Source organism: Taeniopygia guttata, chromosome 9, assembly GCF_048771995.1.
Source record: "Taeniopygia guttata chromosome 9, bTaeGut7.mat, whole genome shotgun sequence".
Lineage (NCBI taxonomy): Eukaryota > Metazoa > Chordata > Aves > Passeriformes > Estrildidae > Taeniopygia > Taeniopygia guttata.
In genome coordinates, this window is record NC_133034.1 from 16546132 (window position 1) to 16573184 (window position 27053).

The 27053-nt window shown below is 55.7% G+C and overlaps 3 protein-coding genes across 14 annotated transcripts in view; 1 reads left to right on the forward strand and 2 right to left on the reverse strand.

Annotated features, from left to right (window-relative positions):
• Positions 1-3825: 3825 nt before the first annotated feature.
• LOC105759518 (uncharacterized) lies at positions 3826-10616 on the reverse strand. 3 transcript variants are annotated; one of them, XM_030280592.4, is made up of 6 exons: positions 10347-10613; positions 8247-9242; positions 5283-5666; positions 4966-5085; positions 4582-4667; positions 3826-4362 (listed from the first exon to the last, which is right to left on the reverse strand). In XM_030280592.4, the coding sequence occupies exons 1-6, from the start codon at positions 10411-10413 to the stop codon at positions 4288-4290; spliced, it is 1728 nt and encodes a 575-aa protein (XP_030136452.4). In that variant the 5' UTR covers positions 10414-10613; the 3' UTR covers positions 3826-4287. The 3 variants fall into 3 exon arrangements, with proteins under 3 accessions (XP_030136452.4, XP_072789276.1, XP_030136453.4); XM_072933175.1 differs by lacking the exon at positions 4582-4667 and having other exon boundaries at positions 10347-10616; XM_030280593.4 differs by lacking the exons at positions 8247-9242; positions 10347-10613 and adding an exon at positions 6846-6979.
• Positions 10617-10717: 101 nt separating this feature from the next.
• LOC100226900 (deoxyribodipyrimidine photo-lyase) lies at positions 10718-14224 on the forward strand. Its single transcript, XM_072933176.1, has 9 exons — positions 10718-11171; positions 11346-11491; positions 11632-11814; positions 11974-12132; positions 12459-12657; positions 12747-12899; positions 13143-13264; positions 13357-13516; positions 13692-14224. The coding sequence occupies exons 1-9, from the start codon at positions 10940-10942 to the stop codon at positions 13841-13843; spliced, it is 1506 nt and encodes a 501-aa protein (XP_072789277.1). The 5' UTR covers positions 10718-10939; the 3' UTR covers positions 13844-14224.
• A 424-nt stretch (positions 14225-14648) lies between these two features.
• Positions 14649-27053, reverse strand: part of RUBCN (rubicon autophagy regulator) — a 29574-nt gene continuing 17169 nt past the window's right edge. For 6 of the 10 annotated variants that reach the window (XM_030280590.4, XM_030280589.4, XM_030280588.4 and 3 more), the window contains 13 exons: positions 26458-26553; positions 26181-26296; positions 25503-25704; positions 25051-25152; positions 21518-21578; positions 20854-20986; positions 20353-20498; positions 19974-20038; positions 19193-19431; positions 18730-18791; positions 18390-18543; positions 17927-18020; positions 14649-17156 (listed from right to left, as the gene is read on the reverse strand). In XM_030280590.4, coding sequence (XP_030136450.4) covers positions 16993-17156; positions 17927-18020; positions 18390-18543; positions 18730-18791; positions 19193-19431; positions 19974-20038; positions 20353-20498; positions 20854-20986; positions 21518-21578; positions 25051-25152; positions 25503-25704; positions 26181-26296; positions 26458-26553 — 1634 coding nt within the window. In that variant the 3' untranslated portion in view covers positions 14649-16992. Of the gene's footprint in view, positions 17157-17926; positions 18021-18389; positions 18544-18729; positions 18792-19192; positions 19432-19973; positions 20039-20352; positions 20499-20853; positions 20987-21517; positions 21579-24208; positions 24284-25050; positions 25153-25502; positions 25705-26180; positions 26297-26457; positions 26554-27053 lie in introns of all 10 variants that reach the window. The other 4 variants (XM_030280591.4, XM_030280586.4, XM_030280585.4 and 1 more) reach the window with 1 other exon arrangement.

The following is a 27053-nucleotide window of genomic DNA, read 5'->3' on the forward strand; positions in this document are numbered from 1 at the left end:
AGGGATGGCAGAAGGAGGCAGGTTACCGACGTCCTCTCCCGCCCCCGGTCCCTTCCCTCCAATGTCCCTGTCACCCTTCCCTTCCAGCAGAGCCCTCCCCTTCCCAAGGGCTGGATGCCCTGCTCAGCTGGGACATGGGCTGGGTGTACCCAAAGCCCACCCTGCAGGGACCCACATCCCCCCAGGCTCTCTCCTGGGCTCAGTCTGGTACAGCTCCCTGGGCTGCCAGCACCAGAAAGTGAAGCTGAGCCTAGAGCAGTGTGTGGCACTGCCAACAGTGGCATGGCAGTCACCCACAGACCCTGCTCCACATGCAGGGTATGGGGCCATAGACCAGTGTGTGGTGGTGACAGGGCAATGTCAGCTGGTGTCACCATGCCTGTGAGGACACCATGGACACTAAAATCACCAGCTGAGCCATGTGTTAGCCCAGAGCAAGGCAGGACACAGGTCTCCACTTGGCTCCCCCAGAGCAGAGGCAGGTTATAAAGCAGGGAGAAGCATGGCTGGGGTCAGGCTCTGGCATGTCAGTTGAGCTCCACAGTGCTCAGCAGCCACTAGAAGCACTGGGGATCCCTCTTCAGAGCCCCAGCACACCCAATGGGGTTTGAAACCTGCAGCTCAGTCTGGGCACAGCAGTGCTGGGGTGCTGGGAGGGGGTGAATGGTCCAGGGAGGCTTCTCTGCAAGGTTGAACCAGCATCTCCAGAAGATGGAGCAGGAAAAGGAGCAGACCCAGACCCACTTCCCTCCTGTGGGGATCCCCTGAGTCACTTCACCCCTATATCTCACCCCCCTCCTCCTCCTCGAGCAGCAATTCCTGCACACCCCCTTGAAAACTGCTGCCAGCTCCCCTGTGAACAGCATTATGCAAACTCCCACCACTACATGAGTTTGTAGTCAATTAAACACTTCAAAAATGCCCCCAGGCAACTCCTGCAAAGTGTTCTGAGGGGTGTTAGGTGGAACACAGTGTCCCGCTGGATCGGGCAGCAGCACAGCGAGTGACACCAGTGACACCGAGCCGGGAAGTGCCGGGGAGGCCGGGTCACGGCTGAGCAAACCCCGGCCCTGACACCCACGCAGAACCCCCTGTGGCAGGGAAACGGCCACAGACCATAAACCAGGGCACTGTCACTCACCTGGAACTAAACACCTGCCCACCAAAAATGCCACTGGGGGTGTAAAGCTGTGGGGGGGACAGTACACTGGGGGTCTTGCAACCAGCACTGCAGATCATGGGGCAGCTGATGGATCAGTGACCACCTGGGCAATGACCACACCAGGCTGACAGAGGATTTGAGAGATGCAAACCTGCCGTGGGAAGAGTGGTTCCTGCCCGTGCTGACGATGCTGTATCACTTTGGAAAGCAACCCCAGCAGGGTTGCTGACACTGGAGAGTGTTGCTCCAGATGGTGTTTGAGGTGCAAAATGTGGTGGGAGCCACAGGGATTGTTGCAAACATGCTGCTCAGCATAGAGGAAAACAACTCAGCTGAAGGGAGGGGCTGGCCCCAGCTCTGCCTGCAAGCTCCCGTCTGTGCTCCACAGAGGTCAGCACTGTCTGGAGACCCTTGTGCCTGCAACTCCTGCCCATGCTGGCCCCCAGAAATGCTCATCTCACAGCAGACAAACCAAACTCATCCCTCTGCTCAGGCATTGGCACACCCTCCCAAGAAAGCCCAGAGCCACCAAGGGATGCCTCATCTTGAGGACAGTACCCTGTTACCACTCTGGGAAGGGGCTTTTTATTGTTCTTTTTACTGTGTCTGAAACCAAGGTCCTGGCAAAGCACTGGTTCCTGTAAAAGTCATTAATCCGTTGCTACCAAAGACCAAAGCATCACGTGGGCACTGGAGCCCTTCAGGAGCCTGTAGCCTGGGGGCAATTCCGTGAATCCCAGCATTCATGGGCTCTGCACCATCCAGCATGGCAGAGCATGGCCCAGCATAGTGCCTTATCAGCTTTCCTGGAATTAATGGGCTGGTTGTTCCAGTCCTGTGGAGAACACAGCATCTTCTACTGGCTCCCCTCCAGCCTCCTGGCAAGGGCATTTGGAGAGGGCTCAGGGGTGGCAATAGGGAAAAGCAGGTTATCCATCAACCCCACAGGTTCTGGATGACTTGGCATGCTGGGTGTGTTGCAACACCCTCCTGCCAAAGAGTGGGAGCTGGGTTATAGCCATCAGCAGGGGTGAAGGGAAGGGGGACACTGGAAAGGACACCTGAGTCACAGGGGACTTGAGACATGCCCCATGATGCTGCCAGGTCCTCCAAAGGTGACAGTCATGTTGAGCACAAGATTTGTTCCTTTGGACAATGCTGAGAGATTGGAGTGTATTACAGCAAAGAGGCTGAGAACTCTTTTGTGGGCTGGGAAAGCAGCAGGACTTGGATCCAGCCTCCCAAGCCCCTCTGGGCAGCAGTCTGTGGCAGGCAAGCAGCCATGGGGTGAAGGTGGCACCTCAAGGACAGCAGAGTATGGACACAGGAAGAGTATGGGCAGTGTCAGGGGCTTGTCAGAGCTCTGTGCCACCACTGCCTGGGCAGTGACACCACTCCAAGGGAGCCACATCCTCCCACTGTGCCCCTCTCCTCCCTCCCAGGCTGGTGACAGAGGGGACCAGAGCATCTCCTCCCCCCACGGTCCCGCAGCCACAATATCGGTGGAGGGCGGCTGTGCCAGCAGGGAACAGTGAGTACCCTGGTCACCTTTTCATCCCAGCACTTCAGGACCTTTTCCTCCCTTTGTGACGCAGTTTGGCTCCATTACCCCGGCCTTGGCACCCGGCCATGTCCTGGGGTCTGAAGTTATGGATTCAACAGCCGGAGAAAACAGCCCAGTGGGACGCGACGTGGGAGGACTCCTGGCCCAGCTCCAAGGCGTGGGCAGACCACAAGGATTTCTTTCCCAGCACCCCAGCAGGCAGCCAGCACAGGGGCTCTTTCCAACAGGCTTTGCCCTGCTCGCCGGCTCCTTGCCCAGCTGCTAAGGGACCTCTCTCAGTCTCCATGAGTCCAACAAGCCCACAAAAGCCAGGCAGCATCCTAAAGAGCAAAGGGGCCACCCTGGAATGCAAGGGACAGCCCAAATGGGAGCATCCTGACAAGCTGCCTGGGCACAGCCTCCAGCCCAGCCTCTCCCAGGCCCTCTGAACTGGCAGGCAGCTGGGTGATGCCACAGTGTCTCTCCCCATCCTCTCCAGCTGCTGGCTCCTTCCCAGCCAGCTGACAATCCAGGCAGCCTGAGAGAAGCCCCCAGGTTGGGAATCCCACAGCCCCACACACCCCCTCTCAGCCCTCCCTGTGCTGGGGCAGTGAGGGCTGCCAGTGAGAAGCAGGGATCAGCCAAAAACAACCCCTGACACGCAACAAGGCCATTTTGCTAATTATTTCAGTTTTCAATCTCCAGGTGAGGTGGCTTGCTAAGGCTAATAATTGCTTCGGTTGGATTTTATCTGGCTAATTAATCAGTTAATAAATGACTTTGCTACAGGGGGACAGATGTTGCAGCCGTCTCCTTAGCTGGGGACTGGAAAAAACAAGGAAGGAGCACAGCCCACAGGATTTCCACAGCCCCACAGTGCTGCCCCTGCAGCTGTGGGTGTTATGGGGCAGAGAGCTCCAAAGCAGAGACCACCAGTCTGCCAGGGTGCCGAGCCATCCTTGGGAATGTCTGCAGCAGCCCCTGGTGGGAGGGGACAGCACTGAGCCCAGCTCTCCACGCAAAGCTCTGGGGACCCACTTTTCCTCACCAGTACCTCCAACAGATGGCAAAGCTGAAAACTGGGAAAGGCAACTCAGAAAACTGAAAAAAGAAGTCATCGTTTCAACACAGAAAACATGGAATTTCTATTTACTGCCCGTCACGGGTGTTCTCTTCTGTCAGCAATACTGCAGGTGAGCCTTGGGAACAGCAGTACTGGGGGCTTCAGGTCTCCTTCCTCTCATTCCTCTGTCCCCAGGGTGGCTTTGATGGCTGAGCCATCAGTCCCAGATGCAAAAGCCCAGTCCTGTGGGGTCCCCTTCTCCCAGCCCCGCAGCAGAGCTGGAGGAGGTCCCACCACAGGAACCAGGTCCGGAGCAGGGGGGTGGGACGGCACGGGCTCTTCAGACAGGCTGTGGGAAGGGGCAGGAGGGGACTGGGGGAACAGAGTGAAGGACAGGAAGCCCCAGGTTCAAGAGGAGCTGAGTGGGATTCCCCAGGGCCCTGCACCACCATGGAGTGAGGAGCTGGGAGCGGGTGGCTGGGCAGTCCAGGAGGGAGCAGGCCAGGCGAGGGACAGCGGTCAAGTCCTCCTCTTCCCTCGCCATGCCAGTGACAGGCCAGCACACGGGAACGCTGTCTGCAGGTCCTCACGGAGCTGGGGGGGAAGAACAGCCATCAAACTGTGCCAGAGGGGCTTCCTACCCACTGTCCCCACATAGAAAGGGCCTTATCCTGGACTATGGCAGTCAAAGGAGGGTCTCCCCTTCATCTGAAAGAGCTCTGCATGGCATTCAATGCAAGATGCAGCTATTCCCCTCCCTGGGTCAACCACAGCTGGCAGATACAGAGTGGGATCTCCTCCTGCACACCTCACCTTGGACAACACCAGCTCCTGCACCGTGGTGTTCCCCAGGTCCAGAGGGGTGCTTAGCCGCAGCGACAGAAAGAGGTAAGATGCACCTAGGAATTAAAAACAGGACTCTGGTTATTGCCCTTGAACGCTGGGCTGGGCCAGACGACCTGGGGGTCTCTCCCCAGGGCTGCTGGCACAGACATGGAACATCCTCCCAGGTTAATTGTGTCATGGACACACTACATTGTCACAACAAGCCTCTTACTGCACAGCAAACCCCATGTACCCCAAAGCATCAGCACCTCCACATTGAGAGCACAGCAAGAGGAGTGGGGCTCCAGGACCCCCTGCACTGGCCCAAGCACCGATGCTGGGGGTGGAGATGCCCGTGGGCACTGCACTTACTGGTGTTGGATGAGCCAGAGGGGCAGACTGGCGGCAGTGTTGGCAGCTCTGCAGGCGTGCTGAGGGTAGTAGCCTCTGAGGTCTGGGCTGAGCTGGTGGCAGGGGAAGAGGGCTCAGTGCCTGGGCGAAGCAATGTTAGGTTAGTGCTGTCTGCTCCTGCAGCTGGGGACAGGCCTAGGTGAAGCCACCCCAGTACATGGGGTTCCCATGGGGATTTTTCACCCTGACCATATCCCTGCCTTCAGGTGTCCCCCGGGGTGCCCCCAGGCTGAACCCACCCATGGCTGCACTGGGGATCCCAGATACTGTCAGGGTACCTGGAGTCAACCCCACAGTTGAGGGGAAGATGTCAGGAGTGGTCCTGTCTGGGTAGCTGGAAGAGGGAGTGCTCATGGGGTCTGATGTGCTGATGACAGAGCTGGCTGTGGTATCTGCCAGGGTTGCCAAGGACTCTTCTGTAGATTCGGATGAATCTTCTGTAGTTGTGGTGGCAGGAAGCACAGTGGGAGGTGAGGTGTTGCCAGTCTCTGCGGATGTGCTGGACTCCTCTGGGGTGGAGGCTTCTGTTTCAGGGCTGGAGGAAAGGAGGGTGTCTGTGGTGGCAGAGTCAGTGGTAGGCAGCAGTGGTGAGCTCTCCATGGGTGTTGAGGAGGTAAGGAGAGCTGGAGACACAGTTGCTGTCACACCCATGGCAGTGGTCTCTGCAAAGAGTCAGGACAATGAGATGCACAAGGGTTGGTGGTGAAGGGCTGAGTCCATGGCTATGCTGGGCATGGTGCAGTATCATCACCACAGTGAGCTCCCCAGGGAACTCAGAGCTGCACATCAGCATGGAGCATTGTGAGGGGGAGTTCACTGTCCTGCATGGATCAAACACACAGATCTCTTCAATGGGTATCAGCCAGGCAGACCACATAAATCCCCAGCCTGACAAAGCAGCAACAAGCCATGGCCATTGCTGGTTTCAGGACAGAAACACCTCCAGGCGCCAGTCCTAAGACCCATTCCACCATCTTCACCCATCCCTGGAGGAAGTCAGACAAACCCGTCTGACAGGAAGAGCCAAGCAGGAACTGGTGACCGTGAGACAGTCTGGAAGTGCAGCAGCAGCAGTTTAAACAAACCCTCTGTGCTGCAGATAGTCAGGAACTGATAGCGATAGCGGTGGGTGTAAATAATGGCAACGGGGGAAGCAGCCCCACAAAGGAACAAATCCCAGCTTGCAGCTCAGGATGAGCCGATAGAGACGTGCTGTGACCCACAAAAGCTCTGGGAGGGAGCGGCTGGGGCACAGGAGGGCTGTCCTCTCTTCCACTATGGACTGCACAGTGTGCCGTCCCCAGAAAAGCCCAGGGATCTGTAACCCTCTGCAAAGGACAGGTAGGACAGCCTGGCTACCTGGACCTTAGTCAAGGGGTGTCTGTGAGGTGGTGGCTTTGGGATACCAGACTGGATTCCCCAGTGATCCCAGCACAAACCAGTGAGTCTGGGGCTCTGCTTGCATGAGGATGGGAAACTGAACCACAAGCTGCCATCTGCTTTCAGCCAAGCCAGCCAGAAACTTCCAAAGCCCCTGGCAGCCAGGCCCTCTTTGCACACAGCAGCTGGTTAAATAAAAATACAGAGAAGGCCAAAGGTCTGACCCTAGGTCTCACCCTTGCCAGGTGAGCATCTGCACCTCACAGAAGGTGAGGTCATCCTCATCCTCACAAAAGGAGAAGCAGCAAGTCCACCTCTCTTCCCATTTAAGAAGCAGGAAACAGCCCCCACAGCATTCCACCCCCCTGCACCCCACAGGTGCCACCTCTCCACCCTGGGGAATGATGCTCCCCGCTCACCACCCACCCTGCAGAGAGCATGGCACCCCACTGAGCCCTTACCCAGAGCCAGGTGCAGCACGGCGAGGCAGGTGAGGCTCAGCAGCAGCAGCAGCAGCAGGGGCCAGAGCAGGGGCAGGGCCAGCCCTCCTCTCTGCCCAGCCATGTCCAGATGAGCAGGAGCTGACAAACCCCCGCAGGCACTGCTCTGAGTGCTCCCCACAGCCCCAGCACTGGGGTTTCCAGGTCTCCTTCACCCAGCAGAGGAGGAGCATCCAGATGGGTCCTTTTACCCTGCAGGTGCTGGCAGCGAGGCAGTGGGTTCCACCTGACACGGACACTCCCAGGGACTGGTGTAATGCCCAGCAGACATCAACTGCACGGCTCTACCCAGAACAGCCACAAAAAGTGGGCAGGACAGGCCACCAAGGCCACCACTACCACAGACTTGGCTCCTGTGGCCGTCCTCTGCCTGCTGTGGGGAGGGTCACAAAGGAAAAAAGCCCAGGAATGCTCCAGGCTGCCCGGAACCCCGCACTTCGCCACAGGGGTGATGTTTGGTGGCGGCTCCCAGCACCAACACCCTCAGGAGACAACAGCCAGCTCGGTCTGAGCGTGAGGAACCGGCCAAGAGAGCAGGCGGCGCTCAGGAAGGGCGTGCCTCAGGCTGAGGGTTTGTCCCCTGGGCTGTCTGAGCAGGCATCACTTCCCCGTGTCACACTGGGGCTGCTTCCTTCTTCTCAGGGTCAGGGACAAGAGCACTGAGGCGCCTGCAGGCCCCGGGCCAGGTATTAGCATTCCACAGGCAGGCAGGCATGCTGGAGGATTGTCAGGGCATAGCCACCCTGCTGCTGAACAGCTGCACAGGGGCTCTGCCAGGGCACAGGCACACAGAGGCCATCACCGGGGTGCTGGCACTCCCATGAGGTGCTCTCACACCACAGGCAAGGGGCCAGGGTGCAGGTATTCTGTGAGGCCACAGTAGCTCTGCTGGGCTACAGGAGCATGTGCATGGCCAGGGGTACTGGGGCAGGGTACAGTGTCCCTGTCCTGGTTGAGGTGCACGGAGTGGGCTGTCACCAGGGTACATCTGCAGTCCCAGGATAAAGGCCCCTCCAACAGCCACGAGGATACAGCCACACTGACAGGATACAGGTGCTCAGCAAGCAGCACTGACAGGTGACAGCTGCCTGGGGGGACTGTTGGGGCACAGTCATATTCCTTGGGGTACAGAGATTGTCCAGGGGTGTGTACATACAGACCCAGTGCAGGGGCACAGCCACACAGCAGTGCTGTCACACCTCAGCACAGGTTCCCAGCCTGGGACCACCCACTGGTCTGCAGAGCCTGGAGACTGGGTGGCCCCTGGGGGAAGAAGCCAAGTGCTTGACTGAGTAAGATGGGAGATCTGTGGGGATTTACCACCCTGATCCTGACCTCTGGGTGCCCTGTAGCTGCACTCACCTGCAGTGTCACTGGAGGCCTCTGGTTCTCTTGGGGTGGAAGTACCAGGGGTGGTCCCAAGGACCTCTGTGGTGGTAACAAGGGAAGTCATGGTGTCTGATTGGGTCGTCAAGGGCCCATCTGGAGTGTCTGTCACTTCTGGGATGGTGGAAGAAGAGGTGGTAGTAACAAGGGAGGTCATGGTGTCTGATGGGGTCGTCAAGGGCCCATCTGAAGTGTCTGTCACTTCTGGGATGGTGGAAGAAGAGGTGGTAGTAACAAGGGAGGTCATGGTGTCTGATGGGGTCGTCAAGGGCCCATCTGAAGTGTCTGTCGTTTCTGGGATGGTGGAAGAAGAGGTGGTACTAACAAGGGAGGTCATGGTGTCTGATGGGGTCGTCAAGGGCCCATCTGAAGTATCTGTCATTTCTGGGATGGTGGAAGAAGAGGTGGTGCTGGTCCCTGGGGATGTGCTGCCAAGCAGTGTGGTCATGGCTGGCCCCTGGTGGGTGCTGGTGCCAAGCGTGGTGCCCACCCCGGTGGAGGAGAGAAGAGTAGATGTGGAGGGAGGCAGTGTGCTCATTTCAACTCCAAATGAGCTGACAGCCAGGGCTGTGCTGGTCCCCACAGATGTGCAAGTGGTAGTCTTGTCACTGCTGAGTGTCATGGCCATGGAGGTTGGAGTTGGCGTGCTGGTGGTCCTGAGCCCCAGCCCTGCTGGGGTACTGCTGGTGGTGGGTCCCAGCCCAGGTGACACAGGAGTGCTGTGAGCTGTGCTGCCCCTTGCCTGTGGTGTGGTGATGTTGGAGGCTGCCAGACTGCTCTGCTGAGCTGCAGAAGCACTGGATGTTAAGGCATCCATTGGCATCTCTGCAGTGGAGGTTGCAGGAGGAGAGGAAGGGAAGGTGGCTGCAGTGCTTGAGCTGGTGTTGGACAATGGAGCCATGGTCTCTGTGGGTGTCGAGGAGGTTGGGAGAGTCAGGGATGCAGGGTTTGTCGTATCTTTGACAGTGGTCTCTGAAAAGAGGTGGGAGATAACACATAAGGGCTGGCAGTGAAAGGCTGGGACCACAGCTCTGCTGGGGATGGTGCAATACTACCACCACCTTGAACTGCCCAAGCCTTGCATCAGCCATGGATCATCAGGAGTGGGGATTCCCTCATGGGAATGGATCAAGCACGTGGATTCCCTGAATAGCAACATGACAATCAGCCAGGCAGACCACATAAATCCCCAGCCTGACAAAGCAGCAACAAGCCATGGCCATTGCTGGTTTCAGGGCAGAAACACCTCTAGGCCCCAGTCCTAAGACCCATTCCACCATCTTCACCCATCCCTGGAGGAAGTCGGACAAACATGTCTGACAGGAAGAGCCAAGCAGGAACTGGTGACCGTGAGACAGTCTGGAAGTGCAGCAGCAGCAGTTTAAACAAACCCTCTGTGCTGCAGATAGTCAGGAACTGATAGCAGTGTAAATAATGTAAATAAATAGTGTAAATAATGGCAACGGGGGAAGCAGCCCCACAAAGGAACAAATCCCAGCTTGCAGCCCAGGGCATGTCCACAAGAAACCTGTTGCAACCCACAGAAGCTCTGGGAAGGGGTTGAGTGGTGCAGCAGAAGGGGACCTACAGCTGTAGTTCAAGGTTCTCAGGGGGTACAAGTTGCAGGTTTATTCCCAGTGCTCCACTCAAGACTGCTCTTTGCATCAAGTGCAAATGTTGAGACAGCATTTGAAGTTCTCCAGGCCTAGTATATCCCAGTGAGGTTGCCATCTGGGCAGGGCCATTTGGTAGTACTGGGCAGGTTGTAGCAAAGGCAATGGGCCCAGCAAGCACCAAGGCTCAGCAAGAGGGTCCAGATGAGCCTAAGGTTTTCTCTCCCCAGATGGAGACCACATCAGAGGCAAAAGAAACAGAGCTTATTGCTTGTGTCCTATAAAGCACTGCCCTGTTTGATCACTAGGACAGGGATGCTGGAGAGCAAACAGCACCTGAAATGTTTCACTTCTGTGGGCAAAGTTACCCCAGGGCCACCCACCACCCTGGAGAACGATGCTCGTCACTCATCCACCCCCCACCCCACCCCAGGGATAGGTCCACATAGCGCTCAGCCCTTACCCAGTGAGAGATCCAGCACAACAAGGCCCAGCAGCAGCAGGGGCAGCCCTCCCGTGCCCCGAGCCATGTCCAAAACCAGCACCCCAATGCCTTGCCAGGTAAGGGACCTGAGGACGCAGGGCGTGGGGAAGGTGCCAGCAGGGAACTACGCTGCCGAGTGATGGCTGAGGGTAGTTGGAGCTGCTTCCTTGTTCCCGTGCGGACGGAGGGGAGGCACCAGCGGGCACGGACACCCCTCCCGGGGCAGGGGCAGCGCCCTGGGCGCGCCGGGGCCATCGCCGCGGCACCTGCGCCCGTGTGCGGGGGGCGGTCCGGCCGTGAGCCGCGCCCCTCGGGACACGGCCACGCCCGTGGGCACGCCCATCGCACACGCCCACGGCTTGTGTAACACTCGGGGCTGCCGGTAGGGACCGGGGCCGGGGGCCGGGACCTCGTTATTTCCCGGTTCCCGAGGAGCAGGACGGGCAGGGGAGCAGCATCCCCCGGGCTCTGGGGGCGGGCCGTGGCCGGGATCCGCCGGGAGGGAAGCGCGGGAGCTCGGTCCGGCCTGTTCTCCTCTGGCAGCAAACACGCTGCTCCGGGCGGTGCTGGGGATGCGGCGGGGACGCGGGAAGCGGAAGGCCGCGGTCACGGAGGTGCCGCGCGTGGCTCGGAGGAGGACGGAGGGGGAAGAAGCCATACAGGAGGCCCGTCGGAGGGCGGCCCCGTCCGTTCGAGAGTTCAAGTACAACAAAAAGCGGGTGCGCCTCGTCTCGCAGGGCTCGGACCTGAAGGATGATGCTCGGTGCATCCTTTACTGGATGTGCCGGGATCAGCGAGTGCAAGGTGCGAACCAGCTGGTGAAATGGGCTCCCATGGGTGGTAAAAGTGCTGGTCCCTTCCTTTGATAACTTTGGTGCTGGCCTCACTCTCTACTGGGGGGAAACTTCCTGTGAAACCCCATCCCCATCCTGTCGGTGAAGCACCCTCCTGATGCTGCACTGTGTACTTTCCCCCCAGATAACTGGGCTTTCCTCTACGCCCAGCGCCTAGCCCTCAAACAGGAGCTGCCTCTGCACGTCTGCTTCTGCTTGGTGCCCAAATTTCTGGGGGCCACCATCCGCCACTACAGGTTCATGCTGAGGGGCCTACAGGAGGTAGCAGAGGTACAGCCAGGGGATGTCCGTGCTGGGTGGGACAGGGCTCCTGGGGAAGGGGGGAGGCAGATCCATCCTTTAAGCAGATGGTGGTTGGGTGAGGTTGCAGAACCATAAACTGTCCCACAGCCATTTCTTTGTCACTGCAGGAGTGTGCAGAGCTGAACATCCCCTTCCACTTGCTGCTGGGCTATGCCAAGGATGTACTGCCTACGTTTGTGGTGGAGCATGGTGTGGGTGGGCTGGTGACAGACTTCAGTCCCCTCCGCCTCCCCCGGCAGTGGGTAGAGGATGTCAAGGAACGGTTGCCAGAGGATGTGCCGTTTGCACAGGTGGGTGCCAGCGCTCTGGGAGTGGAAAACTGTCTGGTGAGATATGGGACAAACTTATCTCCTGTGTCTTGTGCACCAGAGTGACTTGAGCAGAGAGCATGTGTCACGTTCTCAGGATTGTTTGCTTCTCACACCCTTCTCCACGGCTTTGCTTCCCAGGTTGATGCCCACAACATCGTGCCCTGCTGGGTTGCCTCCCCCAAGCAGGAGTACAGCGCCAGGACCATCCGGGGCAAGATCCATGCTCAGCTACCAGAGTTCCTCACCGAGTTTCCCCCTGTTGTTCCTCACCCACATCTGCCCTCTTGCCCAGCAGAGGTATCAGCAGGAGACACTCAAGCCCATTCATGGGCAGGTCTCAGAGTATTTCATAAGTCCTTTGTGATCGTGGGAGGGGTTGGCAGGGAATGAGGACAGTGACCTGCCTGAAGTCACACACAGATGGTGTGGAGATGAGGATGCCCTCGGGAAAGGGAGGTTCCTACCTCATTCATTCAGTTCCCACATCTCTGCCATGCAGAGGGCTAGTTAAAAGGAAGAGGCTGGCACAGACTGGGGCCTTTGCTGGACTGGGGGCATAACATTCAGGGCAGCCCTTGCTGAAAATATTCTGCAGATGCACTCACTGCTTGGTTGCCACCCAGCCCATTGCTTGGGAGGCATGTTATTCCAGCTTGCAGGTAGACCACACCGTGAAGGAGGTGGAGTGGGCAACCCCTGGCACAGCTGCAGGGATGGCTGTGCTGAAGTCCTTCATTGCAGAGCGGCTGAAATCCTTCAGCACCCACAGGAATGATCCCAACAAGGCGGCTCTCAGCAACCTGTCCCCATGGCTTCACTTCGGTGAGTGTCCCAGGCTTCCCACTCTGCAGCAGGACTGAGCATTGTGGCTTGGACCAGCAGCCTAACTTGCTGCTTCCCCTTGTCCCCAGGCCAGGTTTCCACCCAGAGAGCCATCCTGGAGGTGCAGAAGCAGCGGCGCAATTACAAGGACTCGGTGGATGCATTTGTGGAGGAGGCTGTGGTGCGGCGGGAGCTGGCTGAAAACTTCTGCTACTACAATGAGAACTACGACAGCGTGCAGGGTAACATCCTGGGTCATGTGGGCCATGCTGGGTACCCAGCTGGGCACTCCAACTTGGCAGTCCCAGTTCTGCTAGGAGAAGGGCTGTGGGGGCACTAATGTCCCATCATTTGGTCTCTTCTGGAGGTAGGACAGAAGCTGATGAGTGCCTTCTTCAAGCCTGGCACCTCCAGGGCACAGTGCCCTCAGTAGTCTGGTTCTCAGGACCCTGCAGACCAGGTTGCTTCTCATCTCTTGCTCACAGGTGCCTATGACTGGGCGCAAACCACCCTGAAGCTCCACGCCAAAGACAAGAGGCCTTATCTGTACAGTCTGCAGGAGCTGGAGCAGGGGACCACACATGACCCACTCTGGAATGCTGCCCAGGTACATCTTCCCCACAAAATGCTGAGCTTTTTTCTGAGGCGCAGAGGTGACCTGCCATGGACTGGCCCTTACGACTGTCTCCATCCCTGCAGCTGCAGATGGTCCAGGAGGGCAAGATGCACGGCTTCCTGCGGATGTACTGGGCCAAGAAGATCCTGGAGTGGACACGCTCCCCTGAGGAGGCCCTGCAGTTCGCCATCTACCTCAACGACCGCTACGAGCTGGACGGGAGGGACCCCAATGGATACGTAGGCAAGCTGCAGGATGGGGGCACGGGCTGGGAGGCCTTAGCTGGGACGGTCAAGGCTGCACTGGGGGCTCTCTGCAGGCAACTGCAGCCCATTCTGCTTTGCACTCGGATCCCACTCGCTCTCCGGGTGCCTGGGAGCAAGGGGGACAGCTGACACTGTGTCCCTGTGCCCGGCAGGCTGCCTGTGGTCCATCTGTGGCATTCACGACCAGGGCTGGGCGGAGCGGCCCATCTTCGGGAAGATTCGCTACATGAACTACGCCGGCTGCAAGCGCAAGTTCGACGTGGACCAGTTTGAACGTCGCTACGCCCCCACACACTCCCAGTGACCCTCTGTGCTGGGCAGATGTGCCTTTGCCAAGCTTGCAGGGATCACCCTGGGATATTGAAGGGCTCCCTGTAGCAGCAGCAGGGTTTTGCAGGTCTTTGCCATCACCCACTGCTTGAGTTGCCACACTGGGGCAGCAGCTGCAGCCCTTCAGCTGCCACAAATTTGCTGGCAGCTGTGGGAGTCCACCCTCAGCATGCCTGTGCTTGCCAGAAATCATTCTACAACCCAGGCCTCAGGAGTAGCCCAGGTCACCATTGCTGCTGGTAACCACAGCTGAGATTTGGGCTGAGCAGGGTGTTTCTAGGGAAAAGCCCCCAGAAGAGGCTCTTTGTGGAGCCAGTGCTGGGCTGTCATTTTTCAACAGTTGTTTTAAAGTTTAGTTTCTATCACCTGTGTTGATGGTGTTTATGGGGAGATGCACATCACTGCTGTGAAGGGAGAGCTGGGTGGTGTGGAATGGGGATACAAGCATGGACAGGGCAGCCAAGGCCAGGCCCCTGGGCCCCTCTGCCAGCAACAAAGGGAGCCTCTGGAAGGGGACAGACATTACAGAGAGCCCCTCATTCAGTGGCTTGTACCTCCTGCCCTGAGTCCAGTGGGCAGTTTGGAGGGGCAGGCCACAAACCAGATTAATTATTCAAGGGATAGTGATAATAACCCCCTCCCAGTGAGTGCATCACCAGCTACATGAGCTGCCCCTTCCATTGTCTGTGCCATCAGCAGCACTCCCTGCCTGCCCCATCACCTCGAGGTGGGATACACACCATTACCCCACCTGAAACAATGCCACAACACAACCAGACTCCTTATTCACGTAGTTTATTAAGGACGGCATTTTAATTGCTGTGCTGTGCAATAATTGTGAGGGCTCCAGTTGATGGCCAGGGCAGCCCCCAGCTCTCTCTCCCAGAGCTCCCTGTTGTGGCCAGTTCCAGTGTTAGTTGTAGTGGTCAGTGCTGGGCACCAGTGTCAGTGCTGGGCACAGTCTTGCCCTGGAGACCTGTGCCAGGTTTGGGAGTCCTGCTGCTTCCACACAGTCCATGGCAGAGGGTGGAAACCATAACTAAGCCAGAATTCCTTCCCTCTTCTCAAAAAGTACTCAGTGCTTCTACAAAATTATCTGGGCAGCCTCTCAGCCGCTGTCCCATGACATTAAAGTGCTTCAAACAAAATAGGGTGGATGGAGGTGTGCTGCTGAGGAAACTACAGGGAAGAGGGTCCCAGATCCAAGCAGCAGCAAGAGCGCTTGGCTTGGGCTTGGGGACAGGCAAGACCAAGCCAGACCAGCATGTGGCAGCCCCGGGGCTTGCAGAGACAGAGTGAGCAGAAGAGCAGCTGCTCTGCTGGTGAAAAAAGCAGAAGCAAGACACAAGGCAGTAAAAACCCCAGGGGAGCAAGTGGGGAGCTTTCAGGATTTGTTCAGATGCTGCAGGCAGGGAGAGATCCAGCAGCCCAGCCCTCAGCAGCAAGGCTTGCAGCCACATCTGGACCCAGCCTCTTTCCCTCTTCCCAGCCTTGCCACCCCCACAGGGAGAGCCCATGAGGGGTCACATCACCTCAAATCAGGGCATGTGCTGAAAGAGCCACTGCCCCTTGAGGCCTCCTGCCAGTGCCTCGCTCTCTGGTTCCTCAACACCCTCCTTGCACATACACAGGCCACACCATCCTTCCTGACACGCCACATCCCACCTGTGCTGGGGTGGTGCTGGACATGCCATGGCTAAAGCATCTCCCCTCAATGCAGAGGCACCTCCTCAGCTGGACACAGAGCTGACCTTGTCCCACTGGGTCTGACCCTGACCCTGCAGAGCTGTCACTTGTGGCAGGTGGCTCTGCATGTGTGAGGAACCAGTCCTTGGCAGCACCCCAGTGCCAAACCCCTCCCCCCAGGTGTCCCCATTGCAAGCAGGCTGCCTGACCATCCCACTACAGCACAGCTGGGAAGCTTCAAAGCTTTGCCTGGCTCAGGACCCTTCCTCCCCCAAGGGAAGCAAGAGATCCTGCTGGAAGAGGGGACCAGCTCCATCCAGGGGTGAGGAACCAGGAGCAGAATAGTCCTGGAGATTTTATACTGGTGAGTCCCAAGTAGATGACATGCCCACCAAGAAGGCATTTCAAGCAGCACCTCCTTGAGGGGAACACACAGTTAAAAATACAAACAACCACATTAAAAAATAAAACCAAGTCCAGCAGATTAAAAAAAAGAAAAATGACAAAAACTAAAACAACAGAGGCTTGGAGATGCAGCTGGAGGGATAAGCCTTCACCTGCATCCTGACAGGTCTCAGGCAGAGAGGCAGCTCCACACAAGGCAGGTTCTGGTGCTACCAGAGTGAGGTCTCAAGTCATCCTTAAAGGAGGACATATCTCCCTGGTAGGATAGACTGGCAGCATGAGGAGGAAATAGGGTCAGAAGTCTCATCATATCCCATGGAGGCAGATTTCTATGGAGCCAGGGGATCTGCCTGCCAAAAGTCCATCAGCACGTCCACTTGTGCAGCTGCTCCAGGGGCAATGTCCCTCTGCAGCACAGAGAAATCTGGCATTTTCATCATTGCAACGTCCTCTGCTCTGATTCTGGAGAGAGAGCAACTGCTCTCCAGCAATGTCCCAAAGCACATTTGAGAAAGGGAGCTGTTAAAATATACAACCAACCCCAAACCCCACCCTCCCTCCATGCACACAACCCCCAGCAGCAGAATGGAGGATCAGAGGACTGACTTCCTCCTCCAAGGAGCAGATGTGACCAGAGCTTCCTAGTATACAGCTGATGAGCAGGATGTGCTGACCCTTCAGGAGACCCTGCTCAGCTTGGAGCAGGGAACAGGGATTGACAGCACAGTTCTGCCAGATCCAGCATGAACACTGCTCAGAAAAGGTCCCTGTTCTGCCTGCAGGACAGGCAGGAGCAGCTGCCTCCCCCCAAGCAAAGGCATCAGGGATGGGAATGGTACCTGGAGCAGATCCACATGGTGGAATATGCTCCGTTCCCAGGCCAGCAGTACTGCATGTGGGAAAAGAAATCCCTTCAAGACAGTGCTCCAGGCCTCCCAACAGTCCTCATCCCAAGTCCACGTGGCTCAGTCTCTGGTGATGAAGGCCATGCACATAAATAAACCCATGATCTGCTCCTTGGCTGCAACATGCTCATGTGGCTGCCACTGCCTCCAGCTGCTCCGGCTCATCCTCGCAGTCCGAGATGTAGGACTCCATGTTCTGCTTGTCCATCAGCTCTCTCCGGGCTTGAAGACGCTCGCACCGGGGACAGCGGGTGGATTTGAAGCAGGATTTGTGGTAGCAGGCTTTGCACTCTGTGAGGGAGAGCATGGCTGAGTGCTGGTACAGGCTGACAGACTGCCTGACACTCCACAGCCCAGGTTCCTGCACTAGCTCATGAAGCTTTGGAAGCACAGCAGGGAGGATTTCTGCTCTGCCCTCCCCAAGCTTTCCTGATACTCCAAGGAAACAGTGACTTTGCCCCAAGTTTTCTCTGGCACTGCACCTGCCAAACTAAAGCTTGCATGTTGTCAGGAGCAATTTTATGCTAGTTCAGAGGCTGGTCCCAAGATGTAGGGCCAAGCTCTACTCACCCATTAATACTGGGCATTATCAAGGATGTCCCCTGAAGGGGCCAAGGGATTTCTTAGCAAGCAGGAAGGGCTCAGAGATAAAGCCCTCAGGCTCTCTCTGCTCTGCAAGGTCAGCTCCAGCCATCCAAGCAGGGCAGGGGAGCTGTGTGCAGGCTGCAGGCAGTCCTGTAACTGCAGCAGGAGGGAAGCCAGGCCCCTCAGACACCCACCTGCTGTGGTGACAGCCTGATTGCCCACAGCTGCCAGGGCAGGCAGCACAGAATGGTCAGGAGGGGATCTAGGTGCTTTACCACGCCAGCAAACACTGTGACAATGATGATCCGCTGCTGTTGTAACATGGCAGACACAGGCCATGCACGGGGACACCTGGTCTGGCTGGCTACAGCTCTGTACCTCTTGCTAGCACAAATGCCACTCAAACTGGAAGCAGACCTTGGTGGCCCCAGGGTCTGCCCCCTCCCTGTATCCCACCTTTTTCCCCAGTATCTCACCTTCACACATCCTGCACTTGTTGAGCTCAAAGGGGAAAATTATGTCATCTTCATTCTGGCAGAATTCACAGATGAAGCCTTTGGCTTGGCACAGCTGGAAGAAGAAAAGATGAGGAAAAAGCAGCTAAATGCTCATCTCTGTGGCAAGTAGGACAGAAGGTAGAGTACAGCAGGACAGCAGGCTGCTCTAACCATGTGAGACAGCTCTTTCCCAGCATGAAGCACAGGAAGCCCCTGGACTGTGTCAGGGGCGGGGGAGAGCCAAAATGGGGTAGCAAATATCCCATTTGTGCTGGGTAGGAGCTCTGTGAAGCACGCAGGAACAGTCAGCTTTGAATCAGCTAATTTGGTGGCTGCTCTGCACACCAAAGCCTTCCCATCAGTTATCTTTGCAGCAAAGCCTGCTGCCAAGGCTGTTCCCAAGGGTCCAGAGCCACGCAGGAGGCAAGAGAGGAGGCCTTACCATGCACTTGTCAATGTGCAGGCTGCCTGCCCTCAGGAGCTCTGTCAGGCGAGGCATCAGGTCCCCTTTCTTGATGGCACTGAAGTCACTCAGCGAGTAGAGGTGCAAATCCTCTGTCAAGTGGCCAGGCACTGTGTCAAAGGAATCCAAGAGACTGCAAGGACAGAGAAACCAGAGCTCAGAGCAAAGTGACTCCAGTAAGACCCCTGCCTTCACTCCTTATGCTTTCCCTCCTGCTCCAGCCCCCTCTCTCCCCAGAGCTCAATGCACAAGCTGCACAGATTCCCAGTGCAAATTGCCTGGGGACAGAACCAGGACAGCAAAACAGCCCAGGACTCACTCTTTAGCTAGCCGGCACGTCTTGAACATGTTCTTCATGTGGAAAAGCTGGACTCGCAGCAGCTGGAGAGGAAGGGGAGACAAAAAATCAGCAAACAGAGCATGGTCCTTGGCCAAGCAGATCTGCCCCATTCCTTGTGCTGCTGAAATAACTGCTACTCCCCAGCTGCTGCTCTCATGTTTCCAAAGTGCTTACATCACACAGGGCAAGGTGAGCACAACCACCGTCATGTGCTCCAGGAGATAAACTGAAGTCCAGCTGCATACCAGCCAGAAATTCCTATTTGATTTTCCTATGCCTCTGAAGAAATCAGAAAAAGTGAATAGAAAGACACAGTGATGAGGTTTTAAGCCTCCAAAATTGAAATATCTGCTTTTCCCTGACTTCCCTGAAATACAGATTACAGGCTGCTGCCATCCACCTCACCCAAACTCCACTCAGGAAGGCATGGAAAGGGTCTTACCCGCACTTGGTTGAGAGCCTTCACTTTCTGGTACAGAGCAGGATTGATATCTTGCACGTTGAAAAGTGGGTCACTCCAGATCTTGCTCAGCAGGTCTTTGGAGAAGTTGCTCACGTAGTACTTGCTGAAGTCCCACTTGCGCAGGATGCGGCTGGGGATGACAGTCTGGGCATTCTCGTGGCAGCACTGGCAGAAATACTTGCCCAGGTACTCGCAGTACCGCAGCCGCTTGATGTAATCTGGCCAAACCCAGGCAGACAGGCAGGGTCAGCCCAGGCACGGCCTCTGCTGCACTCCCACCACTGCTCAGCATTTCCCACAAGCAAGGAACTCTGCCTTGCTGGCACTTCTGCCAGCCCAGAGTGCTCAGTACTGGGGTCTGCAAGCACCTTCTGACTGCAAAAGCCTTTGGGACCAATAGTCCAGTCTCATACAACACATCTATCTACATATTCAGGGAAGAGCTCTGCAGCTCCAGAACTTGCTTCAAGCTTGAGGACCCAATGTAAGACTTTGCCTTACAAGAGTCAACATCTGAAATGCCTTCTAAAGGATGGGCTGGCTGCTCTTTGCCTCCAGCAGCTCTGTGATCTCCTGGAAGAGAAGGCTCCTCTGTGGATGGTGCACACCAATGTGCAGGCAGAGCTGACGAAGGCAGTGTAGCACTGCTCTAGGGACCTTATGCTGAGCTCTACCACCACCCACTCACTCAGTATCTTCCCACTTGTTTGCAGGTTCTTCCCCACCACTCTCCAGCTCAGGTCAAGCTCCCAACACTCACCAGGATCAGTCCGGATGCCACAGCCTGCACACCGGTAATTCTGCTTGGCCACAGCCACCTTCCTCCTGCCCAGAGACAGAAGACAACATGCATGACCCAGCCCTGGTGGTACTTGGCACCAGAAAATGGGTACCAGCACAGGCCTGGGAGGTTTATGTGGACAACACACCCAAGGGAAAAAGTCCCACTTTGGGTCACACCAAAGGCACTAACTCCAGGCACTGCCTCCATCTCACCATCACGGTGGTGACCACCGTGGATTTACCAGGCTCAGAGCAGGGAAACCCCAGAAACCAGAGGATAGGCAACCTTGGTCTTGATGGAAAAAGGGATGGGAGGGGCAGGTCCCCTGAGAGCCCCCAGCCACACGGGTCCTTACGCTGGGGTCAGGTGAACATTGAAGATGATCTGTGGTCGTGGCGGGGCCCACTCCAGGTTTCCGCGCACCCGAATCCTCAGCTTGTAGATGTCAGCGTGCTCTCCATCGTCGGGAGAGATAGGCAAAGAGTCAGGGATGGGCAGGAGCTGGGAGAGGCAGGCAAGAGGGTCAGATCCCTATCTGTAGTGCAAAGGCAGTGCTCCTGGCTGGACTGCCAGGAACCTGCAACAGCAGCCCTCTGGAAAACTGCCAGGCACCAACACCCCTCCAGCTGAACTGGGGGCTGAAGAAGGGCTCTCCCCCAGGGATCTGGACACTGCTGTAGGAGGCTGCAGTGGCACAACCCTGCTTGGCTACATCCATCTCCAAAGCCCAGACAAACCCCCTCCTCAAGCTCCACAAAGGAAGCACTGGGACAAGCAAAGCCCCCCCAGCAGTGCCCTGAAGCCAGGGATTCACAGAAGATCAAATGCAATCAGTGACAGGAATTCACAGCCTTACCTTCTGCGGGGCGTCATGCTCAGGGACCAGCCACTCCAATTCAGAGGCAGCTGGGAGCTGCATGCCCTCAAACTGCTTCAGCAAGCCCATGGCCACTGCCTCTGCTGAGTTTGAATTGAGGAAGGAGTGGGATCTAGACAGCAAAGGAATTGTTAGTACTGGATTTCACAGCTGTGGCCTCCCTGCAGCCCCATGCCAGTCCCAGCTCAAGTCAAAGATCCTCCCTTAAACTCTGGTACCTTAATTCTGCACTGCTGCACAGGCTAAAAATTAATATACGATTGATTTCTGTCTTTGCAAAAGTGCCCAAGCAAAGCTGGCTAATGGCACCACAACAACTGCTCAGAAGAGCGAGCAAAACTTAACTCACTCGGCAAAACCTACTCCTGTTCACGGGGAAGCTGCAAAGTGACAGCCAGTGCCTGTGTAAGTCAGAAACAACTGCTCTCCCAGTATAAACCTACCCAGGCAGCTGCCAACCATGGACAGAGCTTTGTATTTCACCACACAAAGCAAAGGGGTCCTCACAGAGGGAGGCAAGGAAGGAGAACGGGAGGGATTTCTGCTCCAGTGCAAAACAGAAACTGATGCACATGGAAGAGCAGAGATGGGTAGGAAAGAGAACATGGTACCAAGATGTGTCACCATGAGGTTGAAGACGTACATGGAGTCGGAGGAGAAAAAGGACTTCCTGCTGGACTCTGGGTTCCTCTTGATGTCTGCATCTGAATGACAAACAGACAAGGTGGAACAGATGGGACAGGGCTGGGGGATGCACTCATTTCAAACCAAAGCTTCAAGGTAAAACTCATCAAGCTGTTCAAAAGCACATGAACTACAGCATCAACTTCTACCAGTGGCACTGAGCAGCAAGGAGGGGTGCAGTCTAATCAGTCAGAACTACAAGGGAAAGGCACGGTGGGGTGCTGTGAACAGCCAGCCTGAAGTTTGGGGGAGACAAGTGGCTGCTGATACAGGTCACACACCAAGTCCTAGCAGTAACATGGCCTGAAAGAGAACACACACAGGAGCCTGGAGAGCAGGACTGCATGGTTAGCAAGAATTTAGTAGCTCTCTACACACAGTATAGATATTGGAAAGGATTAGCAATGGGATGCAGAGCCCTTCTCTCAACTTGACTGTAATCTGTAGGATCAGACCTTGGCCATGCCACAGCTTGTCAGTGACTGCACAGCCAGGGCTGGCAGCCTGTGCCCAGAACTGCCCAGACACATCAGCATCTCTGCAGAGAAGGGGCCAGCAGCCATGGGGCCAGCCCTCTGCAGAGGTCACAGACTCATCTCCTGGGGAGGGAGGGTTCCAAGATAAGCTGCAGGACACTGCAGTCCTGCTCCCTACAGTCCTCAAACTCCTCGAGAGCCCTGGGCTGCCCCACAGCTCAGGTACCAGGCAGTACCCAGCAGTACCTTCACCACTCATCATTCTTTCACTCCAGCAGGTTAAACCCTAACAGGGAATCCATCTCAACAGTAGAAAAGCCCTATGTCAGGACACTTGCAGTCGTACAACACAGACAGAAACAGGCAGAAAACTGGTTCATGGCAGACAAGGCTCCCAGAAAAGGGAAGAAGGTATGCAAGGGGAAAGTACTACAGGTCAGGACAAACCAAGAGTGGTCAAAGCCACAACCTTCATCCCAGTAGGTCTGCTGTTTGTACCTCGGGGAGCTCTAGGAATGGTCTGCAGTGACCACACCACCCCCAAACAAAAGCCTGTAGCTTCCCCTGCTGCAGTGGCTGGCATGGGGAGGCACAGCTCAGGGTCCCTGCTCCTGTACCCCAAGCAGGTCAACTAACACAAATCTGCAGAGAGCCCACATGATCCCAGCCAGGCACCAACTGCACACTGAGGCCAAGGGAATCAGAGCCTGTGATGCAAGGGAATGACAGGCTGAGCAAAGAGTGTTCCCTGCCCCAAGCTTTTTTACAGGGAGCAAATCCTGCTAATTTACAGACTCACACTACTGGAATTCAGCTTGGACATTTGGCCTTCATTGTTTGACATCCATTGCTAAAACAGGCAAAGGAAAGCATCCTAATGTTAAGGAATCCACGTATCTATGTCATGCAAACTGAATTCTAGCTGCAGAAAACAGGAAATTCAGGCAAACAGCCTCACAGCCTTGTAGGGCACCAGCCAGACACACCTGCCATGCTCTGGTGCCTTCTGCCCTGCGCAGGAAGGTCCCACATGGTCCTAGACTACGATGAACACGAGCAAATGGGGGCACACACAGCACAGAGTGGGCCAGGTGCTATGGGGAGGCAGAGCCAGCACACTCAGGCATTGACATGGTCTCAGAGATGGCAGAGAGAGCCAGATCTGACCCTGGGCTTCCACAGGAGCCAACACTGGAATCCTGACACCGCTCACTTCCCAACATTAACTGCAAACACTCCCCAAATCCTTGTTAGCTACCCAAAACACCTGCTGCCAATGCTATCAAGTGGGATAGTCCCCAGGAAGTTTGTGAACAGCCCCCAAATCTAAGGACATCACCCCACCCGCCATGCACCAGCTTCAAGCAGGATCACAGCCTGGTCTGAGAACACAACAGGGCTGATAGAGAAGATCTGAGCACCAGCAAACCCAGCAAGAACAACGTGCTGGTGCTGAACAGCTGACACAAGAGATCAGCAGCAACCCAGCAGACTGTTCCCCTGCTAAAGCAAACAGGGAGCGCATGAAGGTTATTTAAACACAGCCAGCAGCCCAGACCTAGTACTACTGTAAACAATAAAAACACTAAGCTGCATGTGATCCCAGTGACCAAGACCAGCATGAACAAACTGCCTGTGCCCTGTCTGATCTCACTACTTCTCCCTCCAGAACTTCTTTCTAGACAGATTCCACTCAAAGTCAAGTCTGAGCACAACAGGATGGCTGTCCTTCAGATCAAAGTTATGGCATGCCAGCTCTGCTAAGTCAAGCAGGATAATGCTCTCCAAGGCACTTGGGATGGAGGGTCCCACATTGAAGAGGACTCTGCTCTCATTCAGCCCAGGCTCAGCCTTCAGTATCTACAGAGCTTCACTGTCCTGTGAAGTCCTGCCCCAGGCAAGACAGGTCTCCACCACAGCAGGCACTTTTTGGTACATCCAAAATACTGCATGGCAAAATGCCCTGGGGGATGGAGCCCACAGGAGAACTCCTCTGCGTCTGCTCTATTCAATCCTGCCACATCATCCTGTCACAACGTTTCCTGCTGACATCTGGATGATACTGGAACTAATTGCCAGTTCTGAAACCAGGCAGGTTTCGAAGAAGTGTGCCCGTGCACACACACACACCTTGCACACACACGCGCGCGTGCCCGGGGAGCACTGCAGGGTACCTGAGAACAAGGAAGCCATTGACACTGAGAGGCCATTCTTGGACATTTGAATCAGGTTAGATCCATCGTTACCATCTGTATGACATGGTGATGACAAAACAGTTGACTTCAGTGCTTCAGCCAGGCCAGAGAGAAAGGGCACAAAACATGAGCAGCACTCACACGAGGAGAGCCCAGAACTGAATTCACACACTCCTCTTTGGGCTACAAAACTGAGCCCAAAACCTCACCCTCCTGGACTGAGAGGTTGCTGCCAATAGTCAGGAGACAAGAAGTTTAAAGCTGAAGACTGGACAACTCCATCTTCTTTTTAAAGTAGGAGAGATGGAGGTACTGCTGAGAAGTCATCCACTTCAGAGGATGAACAAGGCTCTGAAGGCCAGGGACTAGGGCTGGTGTCCTGTGGGTGATAAGCTCAGCCACCCAAGCTGCCAGGAGCAGACTACAGGTATTGGCAGGTCGGGATGTGACCAATACCCACCATCAAAGAGGTAAGTGGTCAGAGCTATGTCTCCTTCTGCCTGAGGAGGAGAAGAGAGGATGGCAGCTCTCTCCACTCTCTTGCTGTGACTGCAGCTGTGTGTACCAGGCAATTAAATGGAAACCACCTACCAGCCAGAGGCACAGAATGTGACAGGGTCACAGAAGATTTCGAAAGAAAGTCATGCTACCACATAGGGAAACTGATTGCTCTGCTTATGCTCAAAATTCAGCCATTTGTTTGGGAAAAGCCATCCTGAAAGCCAGAGGGGAAGGGTCTTCTTCAGCAGGACTGACCCCAACACAACCACACCAGGAAGTCTATTTCTGTGAAAGAAGCCAAGAGAGCTATTCCCTCCTACCTCGGATCTCATACTCTTCCACATCCTCGGCAGAGCCAGAGTCAGAGAGCCGCATGGAGCCATGGGAGCTGAACTGGGACCCACTGTCTGTTGCCACAAGACCTGGGAGAAAGGCATCACAGCCAGGTCATCAGTGGAAGTGCTCTGAAGGGTCACTGACAGCTATGGGAGATGGGGGTAGCCAGGGAAAGGAGGGAGGGACCTCAAGGACAGAAAACACTACGGGTTCAAAATGAAATGCCATTCCATTACTCAGTGCCAGCAGTGTTATCAATGGATGGTATCTGTCACATTACGGTCTTCAATAGCAGCAGTTTCACAAATCTTGGCACCACCTTGGTAGCAATTTAACTGTTTACAAGGAACTGGCAGGAAGGCAGGTAGCTATAGGATAGGCAATGGACAGAAAGCCCACATCCCACTAGCTGATGAGCCCAAAACACATCACCCACTGTCTGAGCCCAGCTCCTGGCAGGTAGGGAACAGGTGCCTGGTGCGGATCTGCTGGCGCCGAATGCGAATCTTTTGTTTAAGCTCCTGGATCTCCTTGTCACTGTCTTCTTCCTCCTCCTCCAGCTGTCGGCTCATCATGTTGCATTTCATCAGCTCAATGGCAGCGATCAGGGACTCTGAGATGCTGAAGTGGGCGTTCTCCTGCAAGAGCGAAAGCATTCAAGGCTATGCCTCGTACAAACTAGGAAGACTTGGAAAAATTTTGTTCCCCACCTATGCCAGGAGAGAGCTTATTACTCAAGGATGGTGGCAGAAAGATGTTAATCTCTGTCAAAATATGACTCTTCCATGAGCACCTAGAAAACAAAGCCTTCCTGGGCATCAGAATACTCATGAAATACAAGAGGCATCCTACAAACAGGATGTACAACACATCCACTCTGGGGGGGTCAGCACACAGCCCTGAGGTGCCCTAACATGTTGCAAAGGTGCCATGTATATGACATATGGACAGATTCCAGCTACCAGACACCACCGAGGAGCTCAGCCTTGCAGTTCTGTGCACAGCTCTACAACAGGCAATACCATGGCATTATCCTCCCCGTAGCAGGAAGTATCCCTGAACCTGCAGTAAGATACATTCCCCAATGCACACAGGCTGCTGCTGCTTCCCTCACCTTCTCCAGGTCTGCACAGCTGCCAAAGTCCTGCTCAGAGAGGTAGCTGATGAGGGACTGCCCTTCTGAAGGTCTCCTGAACATTCCTTCCCCCGAGCTCAGGTATTGTCCAGAGTCTGGAAGTGCAAGAGACACAGGATCTGCTATCTCCAGGCCACCAAGTCCTGCCAGCACCCAGACAGCATCCCACAAGCAGGTGCCAGCACGTGATGACAATGCAGCCCATGGAGGAACCTGACCAGGACTGAGTGTTCCCATGGGGGCTGGCTGTACTCACCATATTCCATGTAGAGGGAGCTGGGTGTGCTCAGTTCACTGCTCAGGGTGGAAGCAGAGACCGGGCCTCTCCCTCCACCTGGATCACCATGGGACTCTGGAAGGGAAGGTGACACCAGGCACACGTCAGTACCTCGGAGCGCCTGCCACTGCACAGGTGAAATGAAAGGGGCTTGGCATCACACACACAGGCACAATGGATAGAGATAAAGAGAGACATCTTCCTGCTCCATGCCACAGCTCAGGGCAAGCCCAGGAGAAGGCAAAACTAGGAAGGCATTTCAGGCAGGAGAAGGGGAATGAAGTAGAGAAGATCATGAGAGACACGGAACAGTCATGTCCTGAGCCTTCCTCTGTTTACCCCAGAGTAGAGCTGGGGGACACAACAGGCTCCAGCAAGTACCTCTTGCCAGCCCTTTGTTCCTGAGGGAGCATTCTGAAGGCTGAGTTATCCCCCAGAACAGAGAACAGGAGACACAAGGAAACATGAGTAGCCAAAGGATCTGTGGGGGTCCCTGCCCTGCAAAGCAGCCTGGACACCAGTGTAAGGAGGCATCTGAAGGACATGCTCCTGCTCCACCATAAGCCAGGACTCCA